Genomic DNA, 21,170 nt, shown 5'->3' with positions numbered 1-21,170 from the left:
TAAACAACATTACATCACATCTATTTTGGGTTGGGTTCCAGCATAATTGCAGCTTCTTCTAGGCTATTGCTGGACAGTTTTTCCGGGCTCATTATACACTCTTGGCATATAGTGTGCTGATTAACTCTTAAATCAAAGCCTCACTAGAGTTACTGCTGAATACCCATTTGTTTCTAAATAATAGTGCCTGGTACGCCTTCCCATTGTTGGTCTTTATACCATCCACTTTTTCTCTGCATTGCATTTCTTGGCATCCCCAAAGCCCAACACTCTTTTTCTCCCTCTAATTATTCCCTTTTGCAGGACCGCATCAGCACTTTTTCCTTCATTCAAAGGTCACCACCTGTCCTCTGTACAAATACGTCTGCAAAGCTGAGCAAACTCTAATCTTTGTCTGTGTCTGCAGGTATACGGCAGTAGTGATGCCCGTCTTGTACAACACCACTCATCGCTCCAGAAAAAGAGTGTTTGTCATGATTGCTACCGTGTGGGTCTTGGCCTTCGCGGTGTCCTGCCCCCTGCTGTTTGGATTCAACACCACAGGTCAGCTCAGCAAAATTTAAACTTTGGCTTGTTTTCTGGTTAACGTTAATTACGTAATTTAGAATTAAAGTTTAGTGTTCTTAGCATTTAGGATGGCCGTGGGGAGTAACTCAAGTGCTGTAAACATTTCATGTGTCGTCTGAGTTTTGTCAAGTCTGTGAAAGTAACAGCAAATGATATTATTGGCATTAAGAGCTGAAACATGTCGATTCTGAAGGATGTGGGCAAACCAGGGAAGCAGAGTCTAATGCAGTATTCCTGTCATGTTGTGAAGGATATAATCACAGAGAAAATGACCATTCATGTCACACTTTTGCAGTGTTTTCACAGAGTTTGAGATTTTGTGCAATTTCTGACAGCTACAACATTTCCTGTTAAAAATAAGTAAATATATAAACCAACAAGTGTAAGATTCACTGCAATGACACAACTGCTTAATAAAACCCAGCGTTACAGCTTTTCTCATTTGGATGTTGTTACCAGAGATGGGTAACGCGTTACTGTAATCTGATTACTTTTTTCAAGTAATGAGTAAAGTAAGGGATTACTATTGCAAAAACGGTAATTAGATTACCGTTACTTTCCCGTAGGAACGCTGCGTTACTGCGTTACTAAAACCGTGATTTTTTTGCGAGAATGTCTCATGACAGTGACGTAAGCGAGTGCGACATTCGTGACAACAGCTGTGTGCAGATCAACAATGGATCATATATCGAGAGCGGGAGAGAGTAAACCGTGCAGCGTTTAAAGCGTGGAAGTACTGACCTTACTTTGAGTTTGATTCCATAAAAAGTGACAAAAACATTTGCGTCCGTTGTGCGTGGGAAGAAAACTTATTTTTACAGCGAAAAAAAACCCTAAACAAGCACCGAGTGTGTTACCACGTAATGGGAAACTCACAGAGAAACTCGCGGATTCTTCAACTGACCACTGCGGCACACCTGAACCAGGGCAAACCTCCGCCTACCCTACTCCTGCTTTACAAGTGAAAATAGAGCAACAGGACCACTAGTCTTTGATTTTATTTATTTTATGCAGTGTTTTACTTGCATCTATTTGAAAGACTGAGTGTAAACACACACACACAAAATTATGTGCTGGAATGTGCAGAAAATAGGTTTAAATGTTAAACTAATTTCTTCAAGTCAGAGAATGTTGCATATAATTTAATTGTTGCTTGATGCATAAAGTTAAAAGATTAAAACTGATAAAACAAGTTTTAAAAAGAGACTTTTCCATTTGATTACATTTTGTATGATGGATTATGCAGAAAAAGTAGAATTGGGCTGAAAGATCTATTGCTTTATTACCTATTCAGGTTGTAAATCGTGTTTTTAAAAAGTAACTAAGTAACTAAGTAATTAATTACTTTTGAAAATAAGTAATCAGTAAAGTAACAGGATTACTTTTTGGGGAAGTAATCAGTAATTAGTTACTGATTACTTTTTTTCAAGTAACTTGACCAACACTGGTTGTTACTTGCACAAGTAAGAGCGTTTACCATCAACAGATGGTGAATCTGCTCAGATGAACATTTTACAGGTGTAGAAGCCTGACTAAGGAGAAGAAGAGCGAGGAAGGATTTATGGCAGTGTAGCAAGGAGATTACAACAGCAGGGAGATGCAGAGGGTGGATGCAGTTTTGATGGTGGGTTTTCTCCTGTTACAGTGCAACGGGAGCATTAGGTGAGGTTGATCAGTATGCATGACCAAAAGACACAGCAGCATGTGCAGTGATTCCTGTACTGTGCACAGTAGGGCTATTTTTTTATTTTGCATGTGTTTTACTTTTCTATGCTGTTCTGTATTTAGTCTAACAGCATTTTACTCTATGGTGGGATCACTGCAGGAACAAAAATCCCTTCATTCTTGTCTGCAAGTAGAACATAAAACCTTGCTATCTTGAACTCAGCATCTGAAGTATTCAGCTCATCCAAGTATCCACTTTCATACACAATCGTGGTCAGAAAACCTATAGTTTTACAGTGGGGCAAAAAAGTATTTAGTCAGCCACCGATTGTGCAAGTTCCCCCACTTAAAATGATGACAGAGGTCAGTAATTTGCACCAGAGGTACACTTCAACTGTGAGAGACAGAATGTGAAAAAAAAATCCATGAATTCACATGGTAGGATTTGTAAAGAATTTATTCGTAAATCAGGGTGGAAAATAAGTATTTGGTCACCTCAAACAAGGAAAATCCCTGGCTCTCACAGACCTGTAACGTCTTCTGTAAGAAGCTTTTCTGTCCCCCACTCGTTACCTGTATGAATGGCACCTGTTTGACCTCATCATCTGTATAAAAGACACCTGTCCACAGCCTCAACCAGTCAGACTCCAAACTCCGCCATGGCCAAGACCAAAGAGCTTTCGAAGGACACCAGGAAAAGAATTGTAGACCTGCACCAGACTGGGAAGAGCGAATCTACAATAGGCAAGCAGCTTGGTGTGAAAAAATCAACTGTGGGAGCAATCATCAGAAAATGGAAGACATACAAGACCACTGATAATCTCCCTCGATCTGGGGCTCCACGCAAGATCTCATCCCGTGGGGTCAAAATGATCATGAGAACGGTGAGCAAAGATCCCAGAACCACACGGGGGGACCTGGTGAATGACCTGCAGAGAGCTGGGACCAAAGTAACAAAGGTCACCATCAGTAACACACTACAACGGCAGGGAATCAAATCCCGCAGTGCCAGACGTGTTCCGCTGCTGAAGCCAGTGTAACACTTCTGGAGTCGTTACAGTATACTAGGACCAGTTAGGTTCGACTACTAGAGTAGTAATGAGTGTAGCATGTAATAAAGACCACAGACCAGAAAATACGTTTAAATTGCCGGCTTGTTATTTTGTGAAGACAGAGAATAGACAGTTAACACACATCACATAAAACATCCAACATCACACATTTAAGGAAAACAAGATATTTTCTTTCCCCTTTTTGTTCAGTATATTCTGTTAGTTTGTCCTATTTATCTCAAAACCTTTTATTTGGCTTTAAAAGGATGTTATTTTCAACCTAGGTTATTGTCTTATTTATTTCAAGTTCTAAGTTCAAGTTTACCCTTTGATCTATTTGCATTAACACTGTGTTATTTTAAATCAAGTTCAGTTCTTTAGGCCCAAGATTTAATTTAATGTTGGTCTAGGTTCACCTTTCAATCTCAACCAGTTCTTATTTTGTTTTAACCCAACAAACTTATTTACATTTCCATTAACACCATTAGAGCATTAAAATGTGAGGTTGACCAAAATAATTTACAAAAACATGTAAAAACTAAAAACAATTCAGCAAAAGGCTGAATAATCCCCTTAAACAAACAAATAAACAAAAGAAAGTTGTCTCTGTGTCCTTTAACTATTAATCCTGGAATTACTCCAAATGATTATCCAGTGCTTTGAAAGTCCGCTGTTCTTTTGCAGAGGTGTATGGATTAATCCTACCAGTTTTTTCAGCGAAAGAGCTCAACGTCCAGCAGGGGGCGTTTTCCCTTTTCCTGCTCGGTACAGTTCAATGGGTCCGTGGGTGGCTCGCCATCTTGTTTCTCGCTCAGCGGATCAAACTCCGATTCTAGCTCGGTATTTCCCGATCCAAACCTTAATGGCCTACCATAACAACAAAATAAAGTGCATAAACATTCGAAAATAACACAAGGGTAGCTCTTAAATAACAGTAAAAGTCCATTTTTCCAGCTTATTTAGCCGTGAATGAGGTGACGCCAAAATGGCGCGCTGAAACACCGTCAAAGGCCTTTGAAGTACAGCCTGTGTGTCGGTTAAGCACGAATCCACCGTGTTTAACATAAAACAACATAAATCTGCTACCTTGGCTCTCCGTTTGCATGAAATGAGCAATATAATACAACAAAACATTTCTTGCATGAAATAAAATACAATTTCTAAACTCACCAAGTCCCGTTCGGTTATGTTCACAACGTCACCGAGGCAAGGACAGGTCGGAAAAACAAAAAATATATTCTCCAGAGTACAAAAATGGCTTTATGTAGATTTCTGGCTCGTTTTTAATCTTTTTTCACTCGTTTAGGCAGCAGCTCCGCAAGGACTGTCTGCATTTCTCCCTCTCTAGCATCAAAAAGAATGAACAACCCGATTGGGTGTGGCTATCACAGGAGTCACGCTGCAGCGTGCCCTTTCACAATAAGAGTCTCAACACATATTTTAGCCATTTTACCTGAATTAACATAAAACACCATGAATTAGCAAGTTTTGTACTCTTTTAACATGTTTTTAAACACAATGAAATCCTATAACATGAATTATATCATTGCTGATGTTTTTAATGAATTTTCTAACCATTATGATCTATTTATTTATCACCTGTGATATATTTCTTATGACTGTTTTTACTAACAGGCTTTTATTTATTGGCAGTTATGTTAACCAGGGTTACACCAGTGCATGTCCAGGCCCGTCTGAAGTTTGCTAGAGAGCACATGGATGATACAGCAGAGGATTGGGAGAATGTCATGTGGTCAGATGAAACCAAAGTAGAACTTTTTGGTATAAACTCAACTCGTCGTGTTTGGAGGAAGAAGAATACTGAGTTGCATCCCAAGAACACCATACCTACTGTGAAGCATGGGGGTGGAAACATCATGCTATGGGGCTGTTTTTCTGCCAAGGGGACAGGACGACTGATCCGTGTTAAGGACAGAATGAATGGGGCCAAGTATCGTGAGATTTTGAGCCAAAACCTCCTTCCATCAGTGAGAACTTTGAAGATGAAACGAGGCTGGGTCTTCCAACATGACAATGATCCAAAACACACCGCCCGGGCAACAAAGGAGTGGCTCCGTAAGAAGCATTTGAAAGTCCTGGAGTGGCCTAGCCAGTCTCCAGACCTCAACCCCATAGAAAATCTGTGGCGGGAGTTGAAAGTCCGTGTTGCTCGGTGACAGCCCCAAAACATCACTGCTCTTGAGAAGATCTGCATGGAGGAATGGGCCAAAATACCAGCTACTGTGTGTGCAAACCTGGTAAAGACCTATAGTAAACGTTTGACCTCTGTTATTGCCAACAAAGGTTATGTTACAAAGTATCGAGTTGTATTTTTGTTATTGACCAAATACTTATTTTCCACCCTGATTTACGAATAAATTCTTTACAAATCCTACCATGTGAATTCATGGATTTTTTTTTTCACATTCTGTCTCTCACAGTTGAAGTGTACCTCTGGTGCAAATTACTGACCTCTGTCATCATTTTAAGTGGGGGAACTTGCACAATCGGTGGCTGACTAAATACTTTTTTGCCCCACTGTATACTCGAGGCATTCACTGTCAGTGAAACCAGGTAGGACAGAGAGTCTTTTGCTTTTTAACACTACATCATTTTTGATTTGGGTTGCTTATTGCTTGTTTACAAATGTGTTGTAGCGTGGCATTACATCTGCTATGGCCCTGCCTCTGAAATAGAGAAGCTTATATTGAGCAAACAAAGAGAGCATTCACATAATAAATTTCAGAGCATAAAACAGCTATCTGCTCAAGAAACATGGAGCCAAACACTGTCATGAGGCCAAAAATGGCTCCACTGTTACTCTGCTGGACTCAAATATGTGACTCTCCCAGCCAGAGGGGCCAGTCTATCAAAGTTGTTGTCTCAGAGACTGAGATGTATTGGACTCAGCACTGTAATGTATTTTGGAGTGAATGATGATTATAGTTCAAAATGCTTTCCCCTGAGCAAGTTTACATAAAATATAGAAACATTAGATGTTCGCTACAAACCCGTAACCTCAGCCAGAATCATCCCGCTTTGCTTGTAATCATTACTCTTTTGTGAATCTTTTAGCCAAACTGCTGTATTTGAACAACATGCATGACGTCCGTTTTGGCTCCGATGAAAGCCACAGAGATGGCACGTTAGCAAGTGTCCAGAATAAATTGTGGACTTGTTGTGGAAATTTCAATTACCAAGTCCTGCAGACACGATGAGTTGTAACAACACCTTTATTTCAGCTATCTCATGCATAAGGAGGGACGTCAGTCAGGGGGCACTGAAAGTCGTCTCTGACAATGAACAGTTCAGGTCCTTTTTATACAGTCACAGAACAAAAGGCTTTTACAGTTTCAGTTCACACCTTGGCTCTAACCAGACAGACTCTCTACCATCTGTGTGAATCTCCCCCACTCTGGGGTCAAGCCTTCCTGTGTGAGCTTCCCCATCCTGGGAGACATTCACCAGTTTCTCACTGTCTGTTTCCCAGCGTGAATAAGGTGTGAACCAGACATACTAAACTAAGTGACATGAAAGCATTTCATCAGGACAATACATTAAAGAGAAATCCCACCACCCATACTAGACTAGGTAACATGAAAGCAAGACAATACATTAAAGGACAATACACTAAAGAGAAATCCCACAACAGTTCCCACCCTCTTGATTGTATCTCAATCACTAGTACCAAGGATTTCTCTTCCTAACATTCTGTTAATTACATCAGCCATATTGCACACTCAAAAGGTTTCACAATATGCATCATTCTTACAGTGTCAGGAAAATAATTTCACTCATCACAATCATCCTCGCTTTCGCTATCCTCAGTGTAATCTTCAGCCTGCAATAGGGGAAGCTGCAACTTGGGAGACTCGCTTTCTCTTGTCAGTGCCACTGTGATTAATCTTTATTATGCCCATTGTGTCTGCACCGGCCTGGTCCACTCCTATGATTAAATAAAAGGAGTCTTCTTTGGAGTCGTGGCATTGTCCTGGGAAGTTTGGTCTCCTGGAAAATGGGTTCCAATTCAGGTTCTTAATCGTTAGCAGTAATGGGTTCAGGCCGGTACCAGTCGCCAATTGGGCTCTAACAAAGGAAAAACTGTTCTTACTTTTCATCTTACCCTCTGTTGATTTTGCCTGTTCTCCCCAGTACCCCGGCCTGGAGTGCCACCACACAAAACTCCAACTTGGACACCACTTCTGGTATCCCGGAACGCCATGTCCAAATATGCACAAATAAACATCATAACCTCTCCAGCTTTCATTATAGCCTTTACAGTCTATCACATTGCACAGATCAAAACTGAAAGTCTGGGTAGTTGCATACGTATAGTGTAGCTCAATGTACCCGCCATACTCAGTAAGGCATTTGTCTCTCATCTCGTGGTTTGCTCCTTCTGTTGCACGAACCTCCTTGGATGTTGGCATGGTGCTTGGCTGCTGCTCTCTCCAGAGGCTCCACCAGAGGGCAACCATCAGCCCACTGAAGAGCATCAGAGCTACCCCAGTGATGAGGTGCTTCCTGGCTTGTCGCATTGTTGCAGGTAGAGGGTAGACTGCCCACTACCTGAATGAGGTGCGGGGATTATTCTGCCCCGTTTGTCTTTTCTAGTTGCTCCTCCGTTCTGGGTGGTTCTCCTCCAAACAGCTTACAGTGGCTGGCGTGGATCCAAGTAACTCGTTCTCCAACCTTTACCGCTGTTTGTGTGGTCAGTAGGACTTGGAATGGGCCCAGCCACCGCTTCGCCTTCCAGTGTCTCCTCCTGAAGTCCTTCACTAACACCCAGTTCCCTGGTTTGAACGGGTGCAGGGGTCCTTCTGCTGGCCTGGGCAGGGCTGCTTTCACTGCTCGGTGTACCTGCGAGAGAGTCCTGGAGAGATTTTGACAGTACACAATCATTTCGCTGTTGCACAACTCTGTGGATATGCCAGTCCATTTGGGGGGTTCTGCCCCCACTCTGGCAGGTCGTCCATACAACACCTCATAAGGGCTGAGGTGTGCTGGAGGTCTGGCTCGCGTGCGCACATACATCAGCACGAGGGGAAGTGCTTTTGGCCATGTGAGGCCAGTTTCTTCACAGCACTTTGCCAGCTTGGATTTTAAGGAGCTGTTCATTCTCTCCACAGCACCTCCAGATTGTGGGTGATATGCACAGTGTGTTTGCAATTTGAAACCTAGTTGCTTGCTGATTTCCTTCAATGCCTGGTTCACAAAGTGAGTACCATTATCACTTGTGATTTTTTCCGGGATGCCCCACCTGGGAATGATATCTGACAGGAGGGCTTTTGCCACTGCACTGCTGTCTGCACTTTTAGTGGGGAATGCTTCTACCCACTTAGAGAACATGTCCACTACTACCAGACAATACTTCTTTCCCTCGGCTGGTGTCAATTCAATGAAGTCCATCATTAGATGGTCAAAAGGCATGTCTGGTGGGGGGTGTGCTGCAGTGTTTACCTGTACTGGGCGTCCCACATTGTTGGTCGCACAAATGAGACACCTTTTACAATACCTCTCAGCTGCTGTGGAAAACCCTTTGGTGAACCATAGCGATGTTACTGCTTGTAGCATCCCCCCTTTGGACGCATGGTCTAACCCATGTGTCCATTTTAGAAACCAGGGGAAGAAGTGTTTAGGTAGACATGGGCGGCCGTCCGGAGATCGCCAGACAGATTCGACCAGTGTGCAGCCATGTTTGCGCCAGAGAGTTTTCTCTGGCTGGGAGGCAAATGACTGTACAGCAGGAAGATCAGCGAGGTTGGGTGTGGACAGTGGTGCCAAGACCAGTTGGAAGGGTAGGCCTCCTTCGGCTGCTGCTTTGGCTGCTGCATCGGCGGCGGCATTTCCTTGGGAGACAGAATCAGTTTTACCTGTGTGTGCTGCACACTTCACTACAGCAATGCGAGCAGGCAGAAGGATGGCATCTAGCAGCGCTGCTACCTGGTTAGCATTGAGGATGGGCTTGCCATCAGATTTCAGGAACTTTCTGTGCCTCCACAAGGCGCCAAAATCGTGCACCACACCGAACGCGTAGCGAGAGTCGGTGTAGATGGTGGCCGACTGACTCTCCGCAAGTTTACAGGCTTCTGTGAGCGCCACCAGTTCTGCAGTCTGTGCTGAGAAGTGTCTGGGCAACGAGCCTGAAACGAGAGTGGCATGATCAGAACACACAGCAAAACCTACCCGGTTAGTTCCACGTGAATCACGTGAGGAGGAGCCATCTACATATAGCACTATGTCAGAGTTGTCGATGGGAACATCTAACAAGTCAATTTGAGGTGTACAAGTTTCACCCAATACAGCAGTGCAGCTGTGTGGTTCACCATCCTCTCGCGTGGGGAGAAGAGTGGCTGGGTTAAGTGTTGTGCATCGTTTCACTGTGATGTTGGGCATGTCAAGCAGTATGGAAGAGTACCTGAGCCAACGAGCTGCAGAAACGTGTGAAGTTTTCTGCTCCAGCAAAATGAGAGAAACTGCATGGGGTACCTGCACTGTCAGAGGAGAGTACCCTACAATGTCACGTGAGGCGAGCACGGCCTTCTCACACGCAGCTACTGCTCGTAGGCATCCAGGCAGTCCTGCAGCCACTGGGTCAAGCTTGGAAGAGTAATAACCCACCGGGCGAAGTGAATCACCATGCTGCTGTAAAAGAACAGAGGACATGAAACCATTCTTTTCATCCACCATTTGTGTATATGGTTTGGATGGGTTTGGAAGCGCTAAAGCGGGAGCTGTTTGCAGCAGCTGTTTTAAGGAAGTGAAGGCAGCTTCAGCCTCTGGTGTCCAAGAAATGTGATCATTGGCTGACAGACTTGCACCATGAATGAGTGCAGTGAGTGGGGCTTCCACAGAGGAGTAGTGTGGAATGAAATTGCGGCAGTATGATGTGGTTCCTAGGAATGACATCATCTGTTTTTTGGTGAGAGGTTTTGGAATGGTCATTACAGCTTCCACCCTCTTGGAGGAAATCTGGTGGGAGTTGTAAGAAATCACATGCCCTAAGAATGTGACTTGCTCTTTACAAAACTGCAGTTTTGACTTACTAGCTTTGTGGCCCTTGTGATGCAAATGTGTCAGTAAAGTGAGAGAATCTGCCAGACACTGCTCTTGTGTGGGCGCACACAGTAGCAGATCATCGACATATTGCAGTAACACTGTGCCTTCGGAGAGGATCAAGTCTGACAGGGAGTCTCTTAAGGCGGCATTGTAAATCGTGGGGGACTCACAGTAGCCTTGACACAACCGAGTGAATGTGTAAGCCTTTCCCTGGAACTCAAAAGCAAACCAGAACTGGCTATCTGGGTGAACTGGAACAGAGAAGAATGCATTAGTCAGGTCAGCAACAGTAAACCACATAGCGTCAGATGGGATTTGGGCCAAAATGGTGTGGGGGTTCGGAACCACAGGGGCTCTGGGGATTACAGCCTTGTTCACAGCTTGTAAGTCCTGCACAAACCGCCACTCAACAGGTTCATTAGGTCCTCTGATTTTCTTCACAGGGAATAATGGAGTGCGAACCGGAGAGGTGGGGCATGGGATAATTACTCCGGCCTTTAACAGGGATTCAAACACAGGAGTAATCCCCTCTATGGCTTCCCGTTTCAGAGGATATTGTCTTTGGCATGGTCTAAACGAGGACTTTGGAGTGATTACCACTGGCTCACAATCTGTAATCAGGCCTACATCATACTTAGATGAGGCCCACAGGCCGTCAGGCACCTCTGTCAGCAGGGGGTGTGAGGAGTTTAGAGGAGGTGTCGTTTGAAACAGACAGTGTGCGACAGCTATGTTCACTAGCTCAACTGAGCGGACACACTGGACTGTGCGTGTCATGGTCTTTTTGTAGGCTTTCATTTCTCGAGAAAACAGTACTGTGGGATTCTCTGTAGTCTCCCAATCGCAAGCGCGGTAGCACCGGTGCATAAATTCTCCCATGTCTTCCCACTGGCAGCTGTGAGCTTTTGCCAGGGGGACATGTGGGACGGATGCATCCATAGTAAACATGTTTCTTTGCTCATCGGTGAGAGAAATCGCAAGCGCAGCAAATGTGGAGCTCCAAAACATACATTTCACAGTTAGCAAATCATTCTCGGTTCTGTACCATTCTACCTCATAACTGTCATCAGGCCCATGCAGAGAAAAGTGAGACATGCAACTCAACTCCCCAGGAGCCATAAAACAGACATCTGGAGGCATGCAGTTGCGAGTCGCTTGCATGAATTCTGTAACAAGCGGCCCCTCCTCCAGCTTCCACCCGTAAGCGAAAGCTGGAGTCACGGGGTCATATTTCACCATCATATAATCATAGTCAGTTTGCGTGATTGTGATGCCATTATAGCAGGAGATTAAACTTATTTTCAGTTTGCACATCAAATCTCTTGCAAGCAAATTGACCGGGCACAGGTCTGAACACAAAAACTCGTGTGTGAATTTTCTACCCTGTCCGTCTACACAATACAGGGGTACGGTGAAAGTTTCTCTCTGTATAGTTCCTGATGCTGATACAGAATGAGTGAACCTCTCACCCAGCACGGGCTGGGGTGAGAGGTAATCTGAGCGTAGTACAGAGTGGGTGGCCCCGGAATCTACAAGAAATTCTACTTCCTGATTACAAACTAACATTTTATACAAGGGCAGTAGTTTATAAGGCGCAGTATTTAAATGTACATATGTACCAACTGGTGACAAAGAAATCTGCTCTACATGCTCAAAAGTGTGCTGTCTTAAAGTGTGTGTGTCTGTGTGTAAAACACTTTCTACATCAGTGGGTGTGTGTATGTGTGTGTGATTTTCACTTCCCTGCTCTGATGAGGTGGGCAAACCACAGCCTGAAGCGTACTCTGGCGTCCTTTCCCCCCGGCCTCAATCCGCCTGCACCCACTGCTGGCCCTGGTCACTTTGCCGTTGATGCTGGTCACCCCCAGGGTGGCTGTATCTAGGGCAGTTTCGCCTCCAATGTCCATGTTCACCACAGAGAAAACAGGTATCTGGATCTCCTCCAAACTGTCGTCGTTGTCGATCGCGTCCTCGATCACGTCTTCCTCCCCGGGCTCGGTCGCGCCAGCTGCCTTTACCATGGAAGTCACTCCGCGGGTTCGTTGCAGTCTTGTACAGCGTTAAGGCCGCGTTGTGGAGGTCGGCGCTCTGTTTTTCCTCTTTCTTGCGTTTTCTTTCGTCAAGGTGGTTCTGAGCATGGCGTGCATGGCGTCGCAGTTCCGTTAGCCGAGGTTCATCTTCTCCTCCCACATATGAACTCCTCACCTCGGCTGCCACATCTGGTCTCAGTCCCCGGAAAATATGGCCGCAGAGATGGTGCTCATATGTGGAGGCGGAGGCGCCCGTCATGTCATCTTTGGGTATTCCACCATTAACTTCAAACACAGTTGTCATGCGATGTATGAAATCATCCACAGATTCCTCCTTTCTTTGTTTGCAAGCTTGAATCTTTAACATGTCCACCTTATCCGGGAAAACCTCCTTTAGCTTATCCATCAGGTGGGTTACTGCAGTACAATATTCACGGTTTTCGCCATGCTCATAGGTCAGGTGTCGTATCCTCAGCGTAGGATCAGGCAAGTGAGGTGATATTCTCCTCAGGTCGCATGGTTTCAGCTTGCCTGCCACTGCGCGTCTAATTTCTTGACCTGTGGGACGATATTCTTGGCAGAAAATTAGGAGCTGCTCACCGAACCTTGCCCCCGACATGAGAGGGTCAGGTAGATGACTTGTGGCGTCAGCAATGTCCGATTGTGTCCAGGGTCTGTGAACTAAAATGGGTCCCTCGGGCCCTGCCACTTCCACCATCGGGAGCTGCAGGTCTTCTCCTCCTGCCTGTCGCCACTTCCGCATTCTCCGCACAGTCTGGAGGTTTTCGACTTCCTCGCTGCTGTCTGCACTCTCCGTATCGTCCCGGTCGTCATCAGTGGGACAATATTCAGGCTGATCCGCGGCAAAAGGCAGGACGTAATATCCATGGCGGCTGTCCTTACTTCTCCACTTTCCTCTCTCTTTCCTCCATCCCTGTGTTTTCTCTTTCATCTCTCCAGCTCGCGACGCGCTCCGTGTGTGACTGTGCGCTTGGAGGGCCTCTCTCGGCCCTCTGTTGGGTCTGAGTGTCATTTTTTCCGCTTCCTCCTGGCGGGCTTGCCGCTCCTCAGTCGCTGAACTGGCGCTGGCATCTTCTGGCGGTGAGTCGTGTGGTGCAGAGCGGGATATGGGGGGAAAGGAGTCCAGGTCCGCATCGGCTTTCAGGCTCTGCAAAACAGCCTGTACTGGGGAAGCACAGACAGTGCGTGAACAGGGAAATGATGTTTTGTTCTCCGTGTTATACGGAGGTGGTAGAGGCGCTGAGGCAGATTCTGCATCAGCCTCCCTTCCACGCACTTCTCTAGGTAATTCTTTCAGAGCTGCTTTATTTTCTCTCCTTTCTGCTTCCCTCATCCACATTTTCAAACATTCCTTCTCATCGCTTACCCTACGCAGATCTACAGTCCTAACTTTCCCTTTCTTCAATAATTTTGCTTCTTCCTCCCGCAACTGTTCCTCTATTTTCTTTAACTGGTTAACACTCAGCGATCCCTTTTCAGGAAACCCGTTTACTTTTTTCCACTTAACAACATATTTCATACACCCAATTCCCCATTTTTAACCATACAGTCAAATATTGAGTTTTGTCCCTGGCCGCCTGGTGGAACGTCTGCCGATCTACTGGATCTAGATCCCATTTTACTACACGAGGCGTCCCCCGTGAGGCCCTTGCCTTCTACGGACCAAGGAGCGAACACCGCCACTCCGTGCACTGTAGTACACGGAAATGGATTTCGACAGTGTACCCGAGTTGCTGTCCCTGTGACGTACTTGGACCGAACACAGGTCTGGGCCGGCTTCTCCCCAACAGCGCGCTCGAGCCAATGTCCTTGTGATGGGCCGTACCCAACACAAGCCTGGGGCCTCACACCACCAGGTTTTTCTCCCGGAGACTCGAACTCCGGGGTCGGCAGGCGTTCTCCCCCTTTTTTGCCAGACAAAAAACTCTCGTGACTTGTATAAATGGTAGATACAGCTCACCGTTCTGCAGGAGTTTCCCCTCGATTCGTCAAGGTGATCTCGGTGGTCGCTGAAACACAGGCTCCGCAACTCTGCCTTTCTCTTTGCTTTAAACAGCTGGCAGGACCGAAGCGTCTTGTTACCTCGGGGTGATCAGCCGTCACAGAGCCGTCCTTCAGCGAGAACACTGGATCACCCTGCTCACAGCGCCAACTGTTGTGGAAATTTCAATTACCAAGTCCTGCAGACACGATGAGTTGTAACAACACCTTTATTTCAGCTATCTCATGCATAAGGAGGGACGTCAGTCAGGGGGCACTGAAAGTCGTCTCTGACAATGAACAGTTCAGGTCCTTTTTATACAGTCACAGAACAAAAGGCTTTTACAGTTTCAGTTCACACCTTGGCTCTAACCAGACAGACTCTCTACCATCTGTGTGAATCTCCCCCACTCTGGGGTCAAGCCTTCCTGTGTGAGCTTCCCCATCCTGGGAGACATTCACCAGTTTCTCACTGTCTGTTTCCCAGCGTGAATAAGGTGTGAACCAGACATACTAAACTAAGTGACATGAAAGCATTTCATCAGGACAATACATTAAAGAGAAATCCCACCACCCATACTAGACTAGGTAACATGAAAGCAAGACAATACATTAAAGGACAATACACTAAAGAGAAATCCCACAACAGACTTTTTCCTGATATTTGCAAAAGCGGTTCTGTTTACCTTTGTGCACTCAACACTGGATTTTCACATAGAGCCTTCTTTATTGTCAAAACTTTAAATCATCAGCCCCCAAATTTCTATCTGCCTGTTAGATAGACAGTTGTTTTTATGCTGAGCCTTATTCGTCACTCATGTGCTTGTGTGCATTTCTGTCTGCCCCTGATTAGGTCATAGATGCCTTTAAATTTCATATTTTTACTTCTTCCAGTTAAAATTACACTTACAATAAATTGCCGCTTGCTATTTTCCTCATTTTAAAATGTTGCTATTAAAGCATTAATTAGACATGTTCTAAATTACTATAAGCACTCATTAACCCCGATCATGCCTGGATGCTCACTGACACACTCACTTGCTTCTTCATTAGTTACACATTGCTAGTACTCGGTTGGTTCCTCCTTCTGCCTTCAGAAGTGCTTTAAGTCATCGTGGCACAGATTCAGATTCGGCATCACATCCATGATGTCAAACTCCTGTTCGAGCACATCCCAAAGGTTTTCTACTGGAGAGATTGAGATCTGGTGAATGTGGAGTACATATGAATCGATATTTGGTAAAAAAAAAATAAAAAAAAAAATAAAAAAATAAAAATGGGACAAGAAAATTACACCACCATTGTATGGATGCTTTCAGGTGGTTGAAACTCATCAGAGCAGGCAACATTTTTCAAATCTTCTGTGACTCGATGTGAATTGTCGTCTCAAGGCGCTTTATATTGTGTGGTAGACCCTACAATAATACAACAGAGAAAACCCTAACAATCATATGACCTCCTGTGAGTAAGTGCTTTGGCCACAGAGGAAAAGAAAAACTCTCTTTTAACAGGATGACACCTCCAGCACAGCCAGGTTCAGGGAGGGGTGGCCATCTGCCACAGTTTTTTTTTTTTTTTTTTACTTTTTATTTTGTACTTTTTCCAATTTTATAGTACATGCAAACAAAAACACGAAAAAAAAGAACACTAAATAAATAAATAAATAAAGGATACCCAATCTGTGGAAGAGGGGAAAAGGGAAAAAAAACAAAAAAAAAAACAAAAAACAACAACAACGAGGAGAGGTCCCTGCCCTATGGGGCTGAATGAGTCTTATAAGCTATCCATTTTGTCCACTGTTTTCGGTGTTTGTCGGATTTCAGTCTCAAAGTGTAGGTCATTTTCTCCATTATATATATGTCCTCGATTACATCAGTCCATTCTTCCAATTTTAAAGGGTCACTTTTCAGCCAGTTTTTTGTTATTACCTTTTTGCTTGACAACAACATAATTTTAAACAAGTAATGGTCCTCCTTTCTTACATTTTCCCATATTCCAAAATACATTACTCGTGCCTCACACAGCACGTCATACCCCAGCACTTTCGTCATTGTTACCGCAATGCTTTCCCAGTAAGATTTGATATTTTTACACTTCCAAAACACATGAGAATGATTGGCGTCCCAGTCTCCACATAATCTCCAGCATTGTTGGGGTGTTTTCAGCTGCTTGCTTTTGATATAAGGAGTAATAAAGAACCTAATCACATTTTTCCAGCCATATTCTCTCCATCGTCTAGAACTAGTGGAATTATGCTGTGTGAGACATATGGATCGCCAGTCATCCTCTGACAACTCAAGATGTAATTCCGATTCCCACTTTTGTTTGATATATAATGTTTCATTCCTATTCAAATTTTGCAGGCCATTATATAATTTCGATAAAATTCTTGATGGAGGATTTTTATATGCACCTGTTATTATTTCTATTATATGGCTTCCTTCTCTCAAAAACTTCTTCCTAATTTCTGTATTGTAAAAATGTCTTAATTGAAAATACCTAAATAAATCTGATTTATCCAGTCCAAATTGTCTCTGTAGATTCTCGAAGGATTTGAATGTTGTCCCGTCTATTAATGTACACATTGCTGTAATTCCTTTATTGACCCATCTTAAAAATGTACTATCCCATTGTCCACTTTGGAATTTTCGAGAATATGCAGGCCAAATCAGCAATTTACAGTCTTCTATAATTCTATATTTCTTCACTATAATCCACCAGAGTTTAATAGTGAATTCAGTAATGAGATTTGTGTTCGTAGACTGGATAGTTTCTTCTCCCAATCTTGCTTGTGGATGACATGATAAGCAATAATTTATCTCCATATGCTTCCATTTTGAGGTGTAATCCGGTGAACACCAGTAAACAATATATCTCAGCTGGGCCGCATAGAAATATTCCTTGAAATTCGGCAGGGCAAGTCCTCCTTTTTCTTTTCTTAATTGGAGTATTTTAAATCTTATTCTTGGCTTTGTCCCTTTCCAAATAAATCTACTAACTAATTTATCCCATCTACCAAATTGTGCATCTGGTATATGCAGTGTTGGGACTAACGCGTTATTAAGTAACGCGTTACAGTAACTACGTTACTATTGTGGTAACGAGCACGGTAACTAGTTATTATTCCAAAACCAGGAACGCGTTAGTCGTTACTAGGATTTAGATAGGGTCGTTACTCGTTACTTCGTGTGGTGGCTATCGTGGAGCTTCCACAGATTCTGTAACATTAGCAAGTGGTGGAGGCCAGCAGGTGGATGAGGGAAAGGGGACGTAGAAGGAAAAGAGACCCGAGGCGGCCGCCGGTCCAAGTGTGAACTGAACTTCAGGTAAGAAGTTATGACCTGCAGTCTATCTGGGTCAGATATAAACCAAGTTTAGGTGGAGTTTATTTTCGTTGTGCTGACTTTTTCCGTACTGCGTACTAGCTAGCATGACGGAGTTTCTATACAGCTGGGTGGGTGCTATGAAGTTAATGATGTTGAACTTTATTTTGTTCATAAGTTATTAGAGTTGCCAACCGTCCCGTCTGGTATTCAGAGAAAATATTACGCGTTTCTTATTGAGATGAAAAGGAACAGTTTGTCCCGTAATTCAGCTACAATGAAAAAGACACAAAGCTGGAGTTATTCTGTGTCTTTGCTGCACAGCTGCCTCTTCTTCTTTCATTCTCCTCCCTCCCTCTCCCGTTTCTACTTCAATCATGAAAACTGATCAATGATCAGCTGATCGGCTCTCTTGTTTGTTTATCGCCCACTTTGCGCCAGAAAGAGGAAACCAGCGGATGTCACGTTAAACAACAGCAGCACATTTAAGCTTGATCAGCTGTTGTTAGAATTTATTTAATATTAATTTCTACTATCAGCTGATGTTTGCTGGAGCCACAGCTGCAAAAAAGCTGCTGGTCATGATGTCGGTTTGGTTATCTGGTGAGAGGGAAACATGAAGATGAAACCAGGAGATGTCCTTACTGAATCATCAGAGCTGAGCAGGTGATGGAGAAACAGGTTTACCTTTTAGGTGACATGAATGAGTTGAAGGGAAATTATGAACTGTTTCTGAGAGACAGATAACCCCAGGATCCTTTTTTAGGTAGCTGACAGCTGGTAACTGTGCAGGTGCGGATCTAGCAAAGTTTTGCCAGGGGTCCAGGTAGGGCATTAACAGGGAAAGGTGGGCACAAAGAAATACTTTTCTTTCTTATTCTAATTTAAAATGTCTAGCTTTTAAAAAATAATTATCTGAATCTTGCGAACAAACGATTCATAGATTGATGCAAATATACCATCAAAACAGTGAACATCACTGTCACAACAGTGTTTGTTTTCATTCAAAGGCTTTATGATTTTTCCTATAATGGTGGGCCAGTCTCTAGTCAAAATGCCCGGGCCGATTTTTTGTCCCAGTCCAGCCCTGTATGCAGTCTGGTGTTACCTACATCTTCCTATTCAGAAGGCAGAATTTCCGAGTTCTGAGTACAATCAAAAGCACCACGACTGCAGTTTTTGTGTTGGATGTAAAAGGCGCACATGATGCTGTGACGTAGGCTAGAATCATGGCAGCAGTCAATGATGGTCCGGGTGTGGGATTTCTCTCGTGGAAATATGCACATTATCTTTTCCTTTCTATTGGCAGGTGGCACAGTGCACTTGGCAAGTAAGCAAGCTAGAAGACTGGCAAAGTTATGGAAGCAACACATTAACAAGAGAATTCTGAGTAAAACCAAAGTTACTTTCCCTAGTAACTAGTTACTTTGAAAGTAACGAGTAACTTGAAGTAACTGAGTTACTTTTGATAGAAGTAACTAGTAATGTAACTAAGTTACTATTTTAAAGTAACTTACCCAACACTGGGTATATGGACTGGCAATGAAGTGAATAGATACAGTAGTCGGGGAAGCACATTCATTTTTATTACCTCTATTCTTGAGCTAAGGTCCATGACAAGCGGAGCCCATTTAATCAAATCTTTTTGGATTGTATTACTAATCTTTACATAATTTGCCTCGTATAGTGTACTTATTTCACTAGTTAGATAGACACCTAAATATTTGATCTTATTTGAGTCCCATTTTAGTTTATATTCATTTTGAATTGATTCTTTGGGGAAACAATTCAGACAGAGTACTTGAGTCTTTACGATATTTAATTTATATCCTGAGTTTTTGCCAAAATATTTTAATGCTTTAATCAACCGCTGATAGACAGATCAGCGGTTGATTGATCTGTGCCATAGACAGATCGTCTGTGGCATATAATCTGCCACAGTTATATGAGCAATTATTTGAGTTACCGTTGCCTTGCTATCAACTCAAAGCAGTCTGGCCATTCTCCTCTGACCTCTGGCATAAACAAGGCATTTCACCCTAAGAACTGCAGCTCACTGATATTTTCTCTTTTTCGGCCCATTCTCAGGAAACTCTAGAGATGGTAGTACACTAGCACAGCAGATCAGCACTTTCTGCAATACCACGCCACAATCAAAGTCACTGAAATCACTTTCTTATTTCTACACTTTCGTCTCTACTTCAAAGATTGCACTTGATTGATTGAATCATTTATGTCCATTAAACCTCCTCTTAATACACTGTTTCATTGGAGGACTTTTTTTTTATCTTTGGTAAGTGGCTGTTTTATTTATTTAATACTTGTTTATTTATCCCTGTCTTCTTTGCTTTTGATCCTTTTAGATTTTTGTATTTATGTATTCATGCTCGTTTTATGGTTGGTTTTTATTTTTGTTCTTTTGTTGTTTTTAATTATTGTAGGAAGTCCTTCTAAGAAAAAACTTTGCAACTTTGTTTGCTCTGTCACACATTTTTCTAGTTAAAAAGAAAATTAAAGCAAATATTTGTTTTGTCCTTTCAAAATATTGTTTGCATTGCAGTCTGATTGGATGAGGTTACTTCAAGTGGAAAACAGATGCCTTTGTCTTGTTTATTGTTAAAAATCCTTTGTGTTTTCCAACACTGAAGATGTGCTGTAAAGCCTAATCACATATAGTTTGAAGCTAAATAACGAAATATGAACAACGTCACCAGCAGCTATTTTAATTTCAATAGCCAGCAGCAACACAGATGCATGAGTGAACACACACAATTAAGACCATTAGTGAAACACAATGTAAAGCAAATCACAGACATGCAAGCACTAAGTTTAGTCTACTTATAGCCAGAGTGAAACAATGGCTGTTTATTGCAGGAATCCGACCACTCAGGGGCGGAGACCGGGGTGGGGTGGGGGGGTCCTGTTAGGTCTGAAATCCTTCGTCTTTCTTTTGAAGTAATCGACTGACACGGATCAGCTCAAACAGACAAATCTGTTTTGTTCCCAAACAAAAAAGAAATAATCAGTACTCTGAGTCTAGCAGCTGAAGGTAGTTTGGAGAGTGGCACCAAATAGATTGTATCTATCCATCCTTCATCCCACTTCTCTGTGTACTGAGGTATCGCTCAGGAAGCTCATACCACCACAGACATGTGATATGCATTTCACTGCAGCTTTTTTTTTTTTCATTTATTTTCATGCTAATTATACGGGTGACATGATTTTGGATGAAGAATTTGTCTATATACAGCCTTTATTATATGAAGTGGTCTCTTATCCTGAATTTATTGCTGGTATTTATTGGGGTATAGCATGTGTTCGGTATATAGGCATTATATGAAAAGAGGACAAACTATCAAGGCTATTTTCAAGATTGATAGCATACTCTGGGATCAGAGAGTCAGCTTTGAATGATGATGTTTGTCTCTTTTATTATCCTATAATTTTAAGGCTGTTTTCCATAATGATATTTT

General features: G+C 43.2%; 2 protein-coding genes and 1 long non-coding RNA gene across 4 annotated transcripts in view; 1 reads left to right on the top strand and 2 right to left on the bottom strand.

Moving 5' to 3' along the window:
- The window catches only part of drd3 (dopamine receptor D3), a 42,344-nt gene that overhangs the window by 11,181 nt on the left and 9,993 nt on the right, over positions 1-21,170 (top strand). For both annotated transcript variants that reach the window (XM_085173030.1, XM_085173031.1), the window contains exon 4: positions 407-543. In XM_085173030.1, coding sequence (XP_085029156.1) covers positions 407-543 — 137 coding nt within the window. The remainder of the gene's footprint in view (positions 1-406; positions 544-21,170) is intronic.
- LOC146511413 (uncharacterized) lies at positions 3,990-6,433 on the bottom strand. Its single transcript, XR_014876149.1, has 2 exons — positions 4,455-6,433; positions 3,990-4,151 (listed from the first exon to the last, which is right to left on the bottom strand). It is a non-coding gene; the product is annotated as an uncharacterized LOC146511413 (long non-coding RNA).
- Positions 8,775-11,909, bottom strand: LOC146511412 (uncharacterized). Its single transcript, XM_085173028.1, has 2 exons — positions 9,228-11,909; positions 8,775-9,133 (listed from the first exon to the last, which is right to left on the bottom strand). Exons 1-2 carry the CDS (start codon positions 11,907-11,909, stop codon positions 8,897-8,899), a joined length of 2,919 nt encoding a protein of 972 aa, XP_085029154.1. The 3' UTR covers positions 8,775-8,896.

The sequence above is a fragment of the Neolamprologus multifasciatus genome, chromosome 9 (genome assembly GCF_963576455.1).
Source record: "Neolamprologus multifasciatus chromosome 9, fNeoMul1.2, whole genome shotgun sequence".
NCBI classification, from domain to species: Eukaryota; Metazoa; Chordata; class Actinopteri; order Cichliformes; family Cichlidae; genus Neolamprologus; species Neolamprologus multifasciatus.
Note: the sequence above shows the minus strand (reverse complement) of the source record. Positions and strands in the feature narration are given on the sequence as shown.

Excerpts from the sequence above, each read along its gene's own strand:
- LOC146511412 (XM_085173028.1), bottom strand. The coding sequence starts at position 11,909 with ATGTTAGTTTGTAATCAGGAAGTAGAATTTCTTGTAGATTCCGGGGCC. Across the intron at positions 9,134-9,227 it reads CCATCCTCAATGCTAACCAG|GAAATGCCGCCGCCGATGCA; the intron begins GTAGCAGCGCTG and ends CTGTCTCCCAAG.